This window comes from Physeter macrocephalus, chromosome 11 (genome assembly GCF_002837175.3).
Source record: "Physeter macrocephalus isolate SW-GA chromosome 11, ASM283717v5, whole genome shotgun sequence".
Lineage (NCBI taxonomy): Eukaryota > Metazoa > Chordata > Mammalia > Artiodactyla > Physeteridae > Physeter > Physeter macrocephalus.
In genome coordinates, this window is record NC_041224.1 from 49608217 (window position 1) to 49623427 (window position 15211).

Here is a 15211-nt window from a genome sequence, read left to right on the forward strand (position 1 = left end):
CTTTTCTCCACACCCTCTCCAGAGTTTATTGTTTCTAGATTTTTTTTGATGATGGCCATTCTGACCAGTGTGAGATGTTATCTCATTGTCGTTTTGATTTGCATTTCTCTAATGATTAGTGATGTTGAGCATTCTTTCATGTGTTTGTTGGCAATCTGTATATCTTCTTTGGAGAAATGTCTATTTAGGTCTTCTGCCCATTTTTGGATTGGGTTGTTTGTTTTTTTGATATTGAGCTGCATGAGCTGCTTGCAAATTTTGGATATTAATCCTTTGTCAGTTTCTTCATTTGCAAATATTTTCTCCCTTCTGAGGGTTGTCTTTTGTCTCGTTTATGTTGAAACACTATTTTAAAAAATCTCTGATAGGGCTTCCCTGGTGGCGCAGTGGTTGAGAGCCCGCCTGCCGATGCAGGGGACACGGGTTCGTGCCCTGGTCCGGGAAGATCCCACATGCCGCCGAGCGGCTGGGCCTGTGAGCCATGGCCGCTGAGCCTGCAGGTCCAGAGCCTATGCTCCGCAATGGGAGAGGCCACAACAGTGAGAGGCCTGCATACTGAAAAAAAAAAAAAAAAAAAAAAAATCTCTGATAATACTCTTTGTTCCAAAGTCTACTTTGTCTGATATTAGTGTAGTAATTGCAGTTCTGGTCTCAGTGTTTGTGTGGTATATCTTTTTTAAAATTAATTTTTAGTGGATTATAGTTGATTTACAATGTTGTGTTAGTTTCTGCTGTACAGCAAAGTGAATCAGTTATACATATACATAAATCCATTCTTTTTTAGATTCTATTCCATATAGGTATTGAGTAGAGTTCCCTGGGCTATATGGTAGGTTCTTCTTACTTATCTATTTTATGTATATTAGTGTGTATATGTCAATCCCAATCTCCCAGTTTATCCGTCCTGCCCCCCCTCCCCCTTGGTAACCATAAGTTTGTGTCTACATCTGTGACTCTATTTCTGTTTTGTAAATAGGTTCATTTGTACCATTTTTTTAGATTCCATATGTAAGCGATATCTTATGATATTTGTCTTTCTCTGTCTTACTTACTTCACTCAGTATGACAATCTCTAGGTACATCCATGTTGCTGCAAATGGCATTATTTCGTTCTTTCTTACGGTTGAGTAATATTTCATTGTATGTTTATATTACATCTTCTTTATCCATTCCTCCTTCGACAGACAGTTAGCCATGTCCTAGCTGCTGTAAATGGTGCTGCAGTGAACATTGGGGTACACGTATATCTTTTCAAATTATCGTTTTCTCTGGATATATGCTCAAGAGTGAGATTGCTAGATCATATGGTAGCTCTATTTTTAATTTTTTAAGGAACCTCCATACTGTTCTGCATAGTGGATGTACTAATTTACCTTCCCACCAACAGTGTAGGAGGATTCCCTTTTCACCATACCCTCCCCAGCATTTATTTTTGTACATTTTTTGTTGATGGCCATACTGACTGATGTGAAGTGATACCTCACTGTATTTTTGATTTGCATTTCTCTAATAATTAGTGATGTTGAGCATCTTTTCATGTACCTCTTGGCCATCTGTATGTCTTCCTTTGTGAAATGTCTGTTTAGATCTGCCCATTTTCTGATTGGGTTGTTTCTTTTTTTGATAATGAGCTACATGGGCTGTTTGTTCATTTTGGAGATTAATCTCTTGTCCATCACTTCATTTGTATCTATTTTCTCCCATTCTGTGGGTTGTCTTTTCATTTTGTTTATGGTTTCCTTTGCTGTGCAAAAGCTTTTAAGTTTAATTAGGTCCCATTTGTTTATTTTTGGTTTTATTTTCATTACTCTAGGAGGTGAATCAAAAAGATCTTGCTATGATTTATGTCAAAGAGTGTTCTTCCTATGTTTTCCTCTAGGAGTTTTATGGTATGCAGTCTTACATTTAGATCTTTAATCCATTTTGAGTTTATTTTTGTGTATGGTGTTAGAGAATGTTCTAATTTCATTCTTTTACATGTAGCTGTGCAGTTTTCCCAGCACCACTTATTGAAGAGACTGTCTTTTGTCCATTGTATGTTCTTGCCTCCTTTGTTATAGTTTAGGAGACCATAGGTGCATGGGTTTATCTCTGGACTTTCTATCACAACCCCAGCAAAGAGAGCCCCTGCTTTCACACAGCTCCAGCAGGAGTCTTGAGGTTGATTCCCATTAGTTTGTCGCCAAACCAATTACTTTAGCTTTGCGGACTCAGCACTGGACAAGCTTTGGTCGGGTGTTGAGCTCTGGACATGGGAACAGAGGTGGGTGGGAAATGAAGTCCATCCCTCCAAGTCACATGGACTGAGAGTGGCTAAGGGTTGGGTCCCCAAAGAAGAAAAGAGGATCTATTATCTAGATAAACAACCTGTCCTGAACCTACCATTCTTAGGAAGAAACTAGAAGTTGGTCTCTTGGTACAACTCAGACCAGGTAAATGCAGGTGAAAGTACCCAACCTAGAGCGATCCATTCATCCATAGTTGGAGACATCAGTCTACAGGCTCACTCACTTATCTCCATCATGTCATGGATAAACAATGCTTTTGTGCACTGACCTTGATCTGTTGGACAAGTTCCCCCAACCTGTTGCTCAACCCAAGGGTACTGCTTAGGCCAACCCTCTCCATGGGGTGTTCCCAGGAACACAACAATGGTCCCTTGATCTATATTCCTGTTTTTGTGCTAGTACCATACTGTTTTGATTAGTGTGGCTTTGTAGTATAGTCTCGAGTGAGGGAGCCTGTTTCCTACAGCCCCGTTTTCCTTTTTCAACATTGCTTTGGCTATTCGGTGTCTTTTGTGTTTCCATACAAATCGTAAAATTATTTGTTCTAATTCTGTGAAAAATGCTCTGTAAAGAATCAATGACAATGTTGATTCTTCCAATCCAAGAACATGGTATATCTCTCCATCTGTTTGTGCTATCTTTGATTTCTTTCATCAGTATCTTATAGTTTTCAGAGTACAGGTCTTTTGCCTCCTTAGGTAGGTTTATTCCTAGGTATTTTATTCTTTTGGATGCCATGGTAAATGGGATTTTTTTCCTTTAATTTCTCTTTCTGATCTTTCGTTGTTAGTGTATAGTAGTGCAAGAGATTTCTGTGTATTAATTTTGTATCCTGCAACTTTACCGAATTCATTGATGAGCTCTAGTAGTTTTCTGGTAGCATCTTTAGGATTTTCTATGTATAGTATCATGTTATCTGCAAACAGTGACAGTTTTACTTCTTCTTTTCCAATTTGAATTCCTTTTATTTCTTCTTCTTCTCTGATTTCCATGGCTAGGACTTCCAAAATTGACATAAAAGTGGTTGAAAGTGGACATCCTTGTCTTGTTCCTGATCTCGTTGAATAAAAGTGGTGAGAGTGGACATCCTTTTCTTGTTCCTGATCTTAGAGGAAATGCTTTCAGATTTTCACTGTTAAGAATCATGTTTGCGTGGATTTGTCATATACGGCCTTTATCATGTTGAGGTAGGTTCCCTCTGTGCCCACTTTCTGGAGAGTTTTTATCATAAATGTGTGTTGAATTTTGTCAAAAGCTTTTTCTGCATCTATTGAGATGATCATATTGTTTTTATTCTTTAGTTTGTTAATGTGGTATATCTCATTGATTGATTTACATATGTTGACGAATCCTTACATCCCTGGAATAAATCCCACTTGATCATGGTGTATGATCCTTTTAATGTGTTGTTGGATTTGGTTTGCTAGTATTTTGTTGAGGATTTTTGCATCTATGTTCATCACTGATATTGGCCTATAATTTTCTTTTTTGGTGGTATCTTTGTCTGGTTTTGGTATCAGGGTGATGGTGGCCTCGTAGAATGAGCTTGAGAATGTTTCTTCCTCTGCCATTTTTTGGAATAGTTTCAGAAGGATAGGTGTTAACTCTTCTCTAAATGTTTGATAGAGTTTGCCTGTGAAGCCATCTGGTCCTGGACTTTTGTTTGTTGGAAGATTTTTAATCACAGTTTCAATTTCAGTACTTGTGATTGATTTGTTTATATTTTCTACTTCTTCCGGGTTCAGTCTTGGAAGGTTGTACCTTCTAAGAATTTGTCCATTTCTTCTAGGTTGTCCATTTTATTGGCGTATAGTTGCTTGTAGTAGTCTCTTGTGATCCTTTGTATTTCTATCGTGTCCATTGTAACTTCTTTTTTATTCTAATTTTTTTGATTTGGGTCCTCTCCCTTTTTTTCTTAATGAGTCTGGCTAAAGGTTTATCAATTTGGTTTATCTTCTCAAAGAACCAGCTTTTAGTTTCATTGATCTTTGCTATTTTTTTCCCTTTCTATTTCATTGATTTCTGCTCTGATCTTTCTGATTTTCCTTTTACTAACTTTAGGTTTTGTTTGTTCTTCTTTCTCTAGTTGCTTTAGGTGTAACGTTAGGTTGTTTATTTGAGATTTTTCTTGTTTCCTGAGGTAGGATTGTATTGCTATAAACTTCCCTCTTAGAACTGCTTTTGCTGTGTCCCATAAGCTTTGGATTGTTGTGTTTTCGTTGTCATTGCCTCTAGATATTTTTTATTTCCTTTTTGATTTTTTCAGTGATCCATTGGTTGTTTAGTAACATGTTGTTTGGCATCATGTGTTTGTGTTTTTTACAGTTTTTTTCCTCTAATTGATTTCTAATCTCAAAGCATTGTGGTCGGAAAAGATGCTTGATATGAGTTCGGTTTTCTTAAATTTACCGAGGCTTGATTGGTGGCCCATGATGTGCTCTATCCTGGATAATGTTCCATGTGTACTTGAGAAGAAAGTGTATTCTGCTGCTTTCGGATGGAATGACCTATAAATATCAATTAAATCTATCTGGTCTAATGTGTCACTTAAGGCCTGTGTTTTCCTTATTAATTTTCTGTCTGGATGATCTGTCCACTTGTATAACTGGTGTGTTAAAGTCCCCCACTGTGATTGTGTTACTGTCGATTTCCCCTTCTAAGGCTGTTAGCATTTGCCTTGTATATTGGTGTGATCCTATGTTGAATGCATAGATATTTATAATTGTTATATCTTCTTCCTGGATTGATCCTTTGGTCATTATGTAGTGTCCTTGTGTCTTGTAACAGTCTTTAATTTAAAGTCTATTTTGTCTGATATGAGTATTTCTACTTCAGCTTTCTTTTGATTTCCATTTGCTTGGAATATCTTTTTTCCATCCCCTTACTTTCAGTCTGTATGTTTCCCTAGAGTTGAAGTGGGTCTCTTATAGACAGCATATTTACAGGTCTTGTTTTTGTATCTATTCAGCTAGTCTGTGTCTATGGACCCTTGCTGTGGGTCCATAGCATGGCATGTGGGTCCATGCTGTGGCATGGACCCTCTGTGTAGGTCTCACTCTGTCCTGCCTGCCACAGATCGGTTGCTGCACTCTCCTCTGATAGCCCCCAAGGCTCCCCTTCTGTCCCTTCTGATCTCGCCAGTGAGGGGGTTTCCCTGGATGTGATAACCTCTCCTTTCCTTCAGCACCACCCCCTCTCAGGGGGCGCAGGTCCTGTCCCACTTCCCCTCCTCTTCCTTTTCTCTTCTTTCTTTCATCCTACCTGGTTATGTGGGGATCTTTCTTATCCTTTTAGGTGTCCGAGCTCTTCTGCTAGTGTTCAGCTGGTGCTCTTTGTGAATCATTCCATTTGTAAATGTATTCTTGATGCATTTGTGGGGATAGATGAACTCCATGTCCTCCTACTCCTCCATCATCTTGACTCTCTTTTTTCATCTTTTTACTTTTAATCTGTCTGTACTGAAAATGGGTTTGTTATAGAACCCATATAATTGGTTTTTGCTTCTCTATCCACTCTGACAGTCTTTGTCTCTTACTGGAATGTTCAGTCCATTTACATTAATGCAGTTTTTGATGTTTGGATTTAAACCTACTATCTTCCTATTTGTTTTCTATTTTTCCCAACTGTTAACTTTGTTACTTTTTCCTCCTTTGAGTTGAATATTTTTTAGTATTCCATTTTTTCCCTCCACTATTATCTGTATCTAGTCTTAGATTTAAGGTTTACAGTATACATGTTTAACATATCACAGTCTACCTTCAAACCATGTTATACTATTTCATGTATAATATAACACTCTCATACTCCATCTGCTTCTTCTGTGGTCATACCTTTATTTTTAAAGGTCATACATCACACAATATTTTTTTCTTTAAACAGTTATATTTCAAAGAGATGAAGATATTTGCCATTTCTTGTATTCTTCATTCTTTAGATCTGTTTCCCGTACTTTTGCTTGATATACCTACCCTTTCCATTTTTGTGGTACCAGTTTGCTAGTCACTAATTCTCTGTTTTTGTTTCCCTGAAAAAGAGTATTTTCCTTACTTAAAAAACCTTTTTATTCTGAAATGATTATCAGTTCACATGAAGTTGCAAAACTAGTACCTCTAGAGAGGTCCTGTGTATCCTTCAGTTTCCCTCAATGGTAACATCTAACATAACTATAGTATTAAAACCAGGAAACTGATGTTGGTACAATCCACAGACATTATTCAGATTTCACCAGTTTTGTATGCACTCATGTGTTTTTGAGTCCTTTAATTTTTGAAGGGTATTTTTCACTAGGTATAGAATTGTCAATTGACTGTTTTTGTTTTTTGTTTTCTTTTGTTAGTTTAAAGATGTCCTCCCTTTGTCTTCTGTGTTGTGTAGTTTCTGACTAAAAGTCCACAGTAATTCTTCTCGTTCTACTTTTGTATGTATTGTGTCTTTTTTCTCTGCTTTTAAGACATTCTCTTTGTTAGTGGTTTTCAGCAATTTCATAATGATGTGCTTTCTCAGTTTTGTGTTGGGAGTGTATTTATTCTGCCTGAAGTTTGTTGAGCTTTTTGAATCTGTGGGTTTATTGTTTTCATCAAATTTGGAAAATTTTGGTCATTCTTCAAATATTTTTCCTGTGCTCCCTATCTCCCTCCCCCACCTGAGAGTCCAATTATACTTCTGTTAGACTACTTGATATTTTCACATTGATAATATCAGTGATATTAGGTTACTGATGAGCTGTTTTCAGCCTTTTTTCTTATGTTCTTTGTTTGGATAGATTCTATTGCTATGTCTTCAGTAGGTTACTGATCTTTTCTTTGTAGTGTCTAGTATGCCCCTATTCTTAGGCAGGGAGATGTTCATTTTGATATATTATACATCTATAGAAGTTCCATTTGATTCTCCTTTATAGCTTCAGCTTATTTTCTCATTATATTAATGTTTTGCTTTAATCACTTATGTATAATTAAAATAGCTGTTTTGACAGCCTTGTTCACTGTACCCATTATATTTCTAATTTATGGGTTTGTTTCTATTGACTGATTCTTTTTCTCCTGGATATCGGTTACATTTTCCTGCTTCTTGGCTTGGTTAGTGATTTTTTACCAGATGCTGGTCACTGAATATTTTATTGTTGAGCGTTTCTATTTAGTGTGCTTTTTGAAGACAGTGTTGGATTTTGACAGGTAGTTATTTGCCAGTTTAATCACTTTGAGACCTCTTTTTAAATGTTGCTAGAGTGTGTCTAGAGCAGCCTTCAGGAATAGTTCAGCTCTACCCTTAAGTTTTCCCCTAAAGAGACCTTTCAGGTTCTCCACCAAATGTCCCTGATGATCACTGAGGATTGTCATTCTGGGTGATTAGACCTCAGATGTCTTCCTGCCCTGTGTGAGCTATGGGAATTGTTCTATTTACAGCTCCCTAATTGTGCTTTATCTGGCCTTCTTGAATTTTCATGTATTTAGGTGTAGCCTAATAGACTCAAGGGATTTCCTGTGTAGATTTGTGAAGCTCTCTCCTAGTGTAGTTCCTCCTTACTTGAACCTTCACACAAATTCCCAGCTGCCTCTGTCTCCTCCAGCTGTGTTCTGTTTCCTCAACTCAGTGGACCTCTGGGCTCTGTTTGTATTTTCTCTTCCCTGTAGCCTCAGTGTGGATATTGCCTCCCAGAAGAATGCTGGGGTGATTGTAGGACTTATTTGTTTCCCTTTTCTCAGGAATCACAACCCTGCTGTTTTCCAGTATTTCTAAACAGTTATTAAACATATCTTAATCATTTTTTCTAGTTGTTTACAGTGCATTTTTGTGTTACGTGTTTATTATTTCTTCATGGCCGGAAGACTTACTCTCACTTCTGTTTTGTTTTTTGGTTAAGTTAAAGTTATTGGTGCACTCCACAAGTTTCTCTGACCATGGATTTGTCATATTAACACTCTTATTAACATCAGTAACTCACCTTTTTTTAAAAAAATGTCTGCCCTCTTGTTATCTTGCTCCAGGTAAAATTGATCTCTGTGTCATTTCCTAAAGCTGCTTTGTTCTTTTCTGCTTTCATAGTAAAAACTCTTCCAAAGCGTTTTCTCACCTTCATTTCCTTATATTCTAAAGAAAGTTTTTTCATTTTTGCCTGTATTTATCCTGCAAAATCATGATATGAATGTACCTTATCTTTGTTTAATATTGTATATCTATCATATACATATAAGAGTTGTATATTCTCATTTTTATATATTTTATTATATAGCTCTACCTCTTCCCCCATATTCTTTATTTCCTTCTTCTCCAGCATAGGTTCCATGGTACACAACTTAATTATCCGTTGAATATATTCTTTTTTTTTTTTTTTTTTTTTGCAGTACGTGGGCCTCTCACTGTTGTTCCCTCTCCTGTTGCGGAGCACAGGCTCTGGATGCGTAGGCTCCGGACGCGCAGGCTCAACAGCCATGGCTCACGGGCCCAGCCGCTCTGTGGCATGTGGGATCCTCCCGGACCGGGGCACAAACCCGTGTCCCGTGCATCAGCAGGCGGACACTCAACCACTGCGCCACCAGGGAAGCCCCATTGAATATATTCTTAATTGCCCTGCCAGTGTAGTGTGTGGCAAAACCCAACCTAATTTCCCCCATACTGCTTGTCTATATGGCTGGACAAAAATACACAGCCAAGTGGATTGGTCCTACTTTAACTTATTTACAAATATCAAGTGTAATGCTATTTTCCTCTCCTACTTTCTGAGAAAGGAGTCCCCTCTCCCACTTTCAGAGGTGATTATTAAACAGGTTATTTTTTCTCCTCATGTTTCCAATACCTCTTCCAACATTACCATTCTCAGTTCACAACTTCCCCCTATTTTACTAAGAAAACAGTAAATTTTACATCAGTCTCTTGACCTTTGTACCCATCTACTCTTCTTTCCCCCTCATTACTATGGATTACTATCTCTTCTGTCTAAAGCTGATCACCTCACTGTGCACTGGATCCCATAGTCTGTCTTACTCAAGGACTTTGCTCCTACAATTTTCCTGTTTTCCATTCTCTTGCAAAAATCAAATTTACTCTATCTATGAAATTATTTGCATTAGCATACAAACATGCCATAGGATCTCCAGTATATATATTTTAAAACCTCCGTAGATCTCATAGGTACCTCTGGCCCTGTATCATTACTGTCCTTTATAGCAAAGCTTCTTAAAATAGTTGTCTCTACTCAATTTTTCTATTCCTCATTTGCCATTCTCTTGAAACTACAACAGTTAGGCGTCTATCTCTACTCTGCCTCTGAAACCATTCTTAACAAGGTCACTAGTAATCCACATTGCCAGTTCTAGTCAGTTATTATTCCTCATAGTAATTTATATCTCAGCAATATTTGACGTAGTTGATTTCTCCCTCCTTGAAACACTTGATTTGACTTCTGGAGCATCACACTCCTAATTTTCTTCCTTGTTTTCCTGACCTTTCTATGTTGGAGTGTCCAAGGCTCAGTCCTTGGCTCTCTTCTGTCTACATCCAATTTGAGATGCACTCATTCATTTCCATGGCTTTACATACCATCTATATGTTGATCACTCTCACATTTCTACTTCTTGCTTGGATCTTTCTTTGAGCTCCGGACTCTTATTAACATCTTGCTTCCCACTTGATATCAGTACTTGGTATGTTAAACATCGTATGTCCCAAAGAGGGAGCTCTTGCTTCCCTGCTCTCTGCAGACCTCCTTTTCTCCTTCTCAGTAAAAACATTGAGTTATTTAGGCAAAAATCCAAGAGTCATCTTGATCCTTCTCTTTCCTCAGACCATCATCCAATCCATCAATAAGTCCTGCCAATTCTGTCTTCAAAATACATGGAATTAACTACTTCTCAAAAACTCATTACTCCCACCCAAGCCCAAGCTACTGTGTTTCACTTATACTATTCTAATGACCTCCTAGATTTCTTACACTCAGTAGCAATACCACAGTAGCTAGAGTACAGTTGACCCTTGAACAGCCTGGGGTCTAGGGACGCCGATCCTCTGAACAATCTAAAATCCCCATATAATTTATAGTCAGCCCTCTGTATCCCCAATTCCTATGTACCTGTGGTTCCACATCCGCAGATTCGACCAACTGTGGATCATGTATTACTGTAGTATTTACTATTGAAAAATTTCTGCATGTAAGTGGACCCACATAGTTGAAACCCATGTTGGCTCAACTGCAATCCTTAAAAAAACTTAGGATAACACACACACACACACACACACACACACACACACCGACTAAAAACCCTCCAAAGACTTCCCATGTCATTCAGAATAAAATCCAAATTATGAGGCGGGGTTTACAAGGTCCATCTAAGGTCACCCTGGGTGTTTCTGCAGTCTCGAGACCTAACACTGCCTGTGTCACTGAGCTGAAGCCACACTGACCGTGTAGGTGATCTTTGAATATATTAAATGCATTCCAGCCTCAGGGTCTTTTGTTTTCTTTGTTCCTCCAGATCTATACATGAATCATTCCCTCATTTGGAAGCCTTTCCCTAACCACTGTATTTTAAACAATTATGTCCCTCGCCCATTGCTCTGTCCTCTTTTTTTTCCTTCTTCCTTTTTTTTGGAGGGGGTGGTGGTGCTTCACTGCACGGCTTGTGGGATCTTAGTTCCCTGACTAGGGATTGAACCAAGCCCAGCAGTGGAAGCACGGAGTCCTAACCACTGGACCGCCAGGGAATTCCCTACTCAGTTCTCTTACCCTTTCTTTCTCTTCATAGCCCTTATCACTGTCAGATGTTACATACTAGTGTGTATGTATGTATGTGTTTATCATCTGTCTCTTCCTCTAGAGTGCAAGCTTTACTAGAGGAGAACTTTGATTAATTGTCATGTGCCCATCATGTAGAATAGTACCTGGCAATGTAGTAAGTGCTCTATGAATGTGTTGAATAAGTAAAACCTATTAGGCATAGATATTACTACTCCCAATTTCAGATGTAGAAACTGAATCTACCACAGCTGGCAGGTTTTTTGATTCCAAGTTTATTGCTTTTTGAACCTCAGCCACTTGTTTCTGGAACCTTATCTGATCCTTTATTTGTCCTCATCTGATTTCTCCTCATCAGAAATACTATGGTTGTTTTTGTTACTCTTTAAGCATTTGCTACATTTGTTTTGTACTGTTACTGATGCATACCTCTTGCACTATCCCAGTACCTTATGAATGCTTTAAAAATTATGGGAGAATCACAAATTATTTCTTCTTAGATCTCTTAGTATTTGAGTTTTAAACTTAGACTTGATTTTCTTTAAGCTATCCAGATTTTTCCTTTAAAACTAATGTGAAATTCAGGATTTGAGATTTTTCATAAAAATTTTCTAGCAACCTGTAAACTTCTTAATTTGGGAGGTAATAATAGATTTGCTTTAGGAGAGAGTTTTCATCCTAAAAATACTCAATATTGGTATCTTGTCTGCACTTTGTTAAAAAGTACTTAAGTATGATTGAAAACAGAAGTGTTTTCAAGTTTTTGATAAGATTATCCCTTTCTTATTGGATTTTCTCATATAGGAAAATTTTATTTCCTACTTTACTATTCTTCTGACTATCCTTTTTCTTTTTCACTTTTCCCAAGAAGTGGGGCAGTATTGATTCAGCAATAGGAGAACATCATGTGGTAAAGAAAGGTTTTCTTTTTTCTATGAAGTAGGTTACAGAGTCATTAGCAGGAAAGAGAAGGGCAAAGATTCATTTCCATATTCTTATGAGAAGAGGCTGAAATGAGGCAGCAAGAATTGTGCCTTGGTAGCTAATGACAGTCTCTGCCTTTTCCGTGTGAACAGTGAGAGAAATCAGGCTGCTCTTAGTGTAGCTACCACCCACAAAGCTGTGAAGAAGGCTGGTGAGAGCAGATGGTATCCAGCACAGTTTGATTTGTGTAGAAACCTGCATAAAGAGCAGCATGTGTTTTGTTTTGTTTTGTTTTCCCCTTAATTACTCAGAGCCAGGGAGATCAGTGTTCAAATAAAACATAGTGATACAGCCAGGAGAAAAAATTGTAAAAGAAGAAAACAGACAACTACGTTGTTAACTGCATCATTTCAATTCCATGCTATTTACTGAGAGTGTCTGCTTTGTATAATGCTCTGTACCAGGCATTGTAGGACATGCAAAGAAGAGTGAGTTAAGTATTAAAAAATAAATTCAGTTCAGTAAAAATGTCATTAGTGCCTTTTATATGCTGCTGAAGTGCTGGGAATATAGAAATTAAAGTAGTTCTATCCTTAAGGAGCTTACAGTATAGTGGGGGAAATGAAGTAAATGGATAGTTTCGGTTTCACAGAAGCAGGTTCTATGATATATGTATATCAAGATGCTATAGAAGCTCTGAAGAAAGGGTACTTAATTCAGCCTGGGAGGATAGTGAGGAAGACAGTGAGGGAAGGCTTCTGGGAGAAGGTAAAACGCCAGTGTATAGCCCTGAGTCTTGAAGGATGAATAGTTGTTAGCCAGGTAAAAATGAGGGGTAGGGAGAGATCAGGGCAGGAGGAAGAGTATGAGCAAAGGGTCGGAGGCAAGAAATATCATGGCTGTTTGGGAGAGATCCAAGCAAGTACTGCTCTTAGAGCTGAAGGTAACATTTGTGGGAGGAGATGAGATTATGGTACCAGATTGTGATGGAGTTTGGAGCTTATCCTATATGTTCATGTTTCTTCCTGTGTGGCCTGTAGACTCTGCAACAGCAACTCTTAGAATATTTGCAGAAATGCAGGTCTAAACCCCCACCAAGATATGGAAAATATCCATAGAATCTGTTGTTTTTGCTCAGAATTGGGATTTTCCTATATTGCTAATGTATAACAGAATGCTCTGTATTTAACAAATATTTTTTAGGTGATATATTTCATCAGGTTTACACAAGCACAGTATTTATGAGAGAATTTGTCTTACATTGGTGTTTTGGGAGGTTCCCAAGAGAAGAACTATAATGATAAAATGTTGTTTATAAAGTAAATGTAGAAGACATGTATACTGACTCTTGGGATCAATAAGAAGGAAGAAAATTCCAAACAAAAAGCAATTTGGGGGCTTCCCTGGTGGCGCAGTGGTTGAGAGTCCACCTGCCGATGCAGGCGACACAGGTTCGTGTCCCGATCTGGGAAGATCCACATGCCGCGGAGCGGCTAGACCCGTGAGCCATGGCCACTGAGCCTGCACGTCCAGAGCCTGTGCTCCGCAACGGGAGAGGGCACAACAGTGAGAGGCCCATGTACCGCAAAAAAAAAAAAAAAAAGCAATTTGGAAGCCTAATTTGTGACTACATCTTCAAGGATATATTTTCCTAAAACCAATTCAGAGTGAGAATTCCCTGAGACCTCTGTCACTCAGTGTTCAGTCTCTGGCCGTGTGTGTGTGTATACAGTTTAGGAGAAAGCAAGGAATATGGAAATGGAAAATGTTTCAGAATAATAGAAGGAACTTATGATATGTTTATAAATGTTCTACATATCTCTCTTACTGTACAGGAATTAGAGAATAAAAGAAGACTACAAAAACAAGCTGCCACTAGTCAAAGTGCCATGGAAGTTCGCTTGAATAGAGCTCTAGAAGAAGCAGAAAAGTATAAACTGGAGTTAAGTAAACTAAAGCAAAACAACAAGGTATGGAAAAACTGAATCATTTGGGTAGTGATCACCTTTGGTTACTTTCTCTTTTATGCAAGACTCAAAAGTGATAGTTTTTAAATTATAATTCTTGATGTCACGGTGAACACACCTCTTTTCAGAAGAAATACCCTTATTAGCAACATGTACATTTCCAATAAGTTAGAATTATATTGCTTGGACTAGTGCCATACTTGGGAGATAGCACAACTCTTTGGAGAATTCATTTTTTCATCCAACAGATCTTTATTGTGTGCCCATCATATATGCCTGACACCTTTCTAATCTCTGGGAATAAATAAGTGGTGGAAAAAAGTCTGTTTTGAATCTCAAGTCTGTTCTATCCCTCTCTGAGCCTCAATTTTCTAATATATAATACAAGGGGCTATTTTACAGGGCATTGGTTCTCAAACTTGAGCACATATCAGAATCACCTGGAGGGTTTATTTAAACAGATTCCTGGGTCCCACCCATAGATTTTCTTATTCAGTAGATTTGGGGTGAGACTTGAGAATGTGCAGGTTTTCTTGTTTTTTGTTTTTTTAAAATTTTTATTGGAGTGTAGTTGATTTACAATGTTGTGTTAGTTTCTGCTGTACAGCGAAGTGAATCAGTTATACATATATATATATCCATTCTTTTTTAGATTCTTTTCCCATATAGGCCATTACAGAGAATTGAGTAGAGTTCCCTGTGCTATACAGTACTGTGTGTATGTCAATTCCAATCTTCCAGTTTATCCCTCCCCCCCTTACCCTCTGGTAACCATGTTTGTTTTCTAGATCTGTGACTCTGTTTCTGTATTGTAGATAAGTTCATTTGTACTCTTTTCTTAGATTCCACATATAAGCAGTATCATATGATATTTGTCTTTCTCTCACTTACTTCATTCACTATGATGATCTCTAGGTCCATCCATGTTGCTGCAAATGACACTATATCGTTCTTTTTTATGGCTGAGTAGTAGTCCATTGTGTGTGTGTGTGTGTGTGTGTGTGTGTGTGTACATATATATATACACACCACATCTTCTTTATCTATTCCACTGTTGATGGACATTTAGGTTGCTTCCTTGTCCTGGTTATTGTAAATAGTGCTGCAATGAACATTGGGGTGCATGTATCTTTTCGAATTACAGTTTTCTCCAGATATGTGCCCAGGAGTGGGATTGCTGGATCATATAGTACCTCAATTTTTAGTTTTTTAAGGAACCTCCGTACTGTTCTCCATAGTGGCTGTACCAATTTACATTACCATCAACGATGTAGGAGGGTTCCCTTTTCTCCACACCCTCTCCA

The 15211-nt window shown here is 38.0% G+C and overlaps 2 protein-coding genes across 2 annotated transcripts in view; one reads left to right on the forward strand and one right to left on the reverse strand.

Moving 5' to 3' along the window:
* TEX9 (testis expressed 9) overlaps nucleotides 1–15211 on the forward strand; it is a 74726-nt gene that overhangs the window by 34079 nt on the left and 25436 nt on the right. Inside the window, exon 10 of the mRNA XM_007110727.4 lies at nucleotides 13776–13910. Within this exon, the coding sequence (XP_007110789.2) occupies nucleotides 13776–13910 (135 nt within the window). The remainder of the gene's footprint in view (nucleotides 1–13775; nucleotides 13911–15211) is intronic.
* The window catches only part of MNS1 (meiosis specific nuclear structural 1), a 132006-nt gene that overhangs the window by 4213 nt on the left and 112582 nt on the right, over nucleotides 1–15211 (reverse strand). The gene's annotated exons all lie outside the window — the stretch shown is intronic.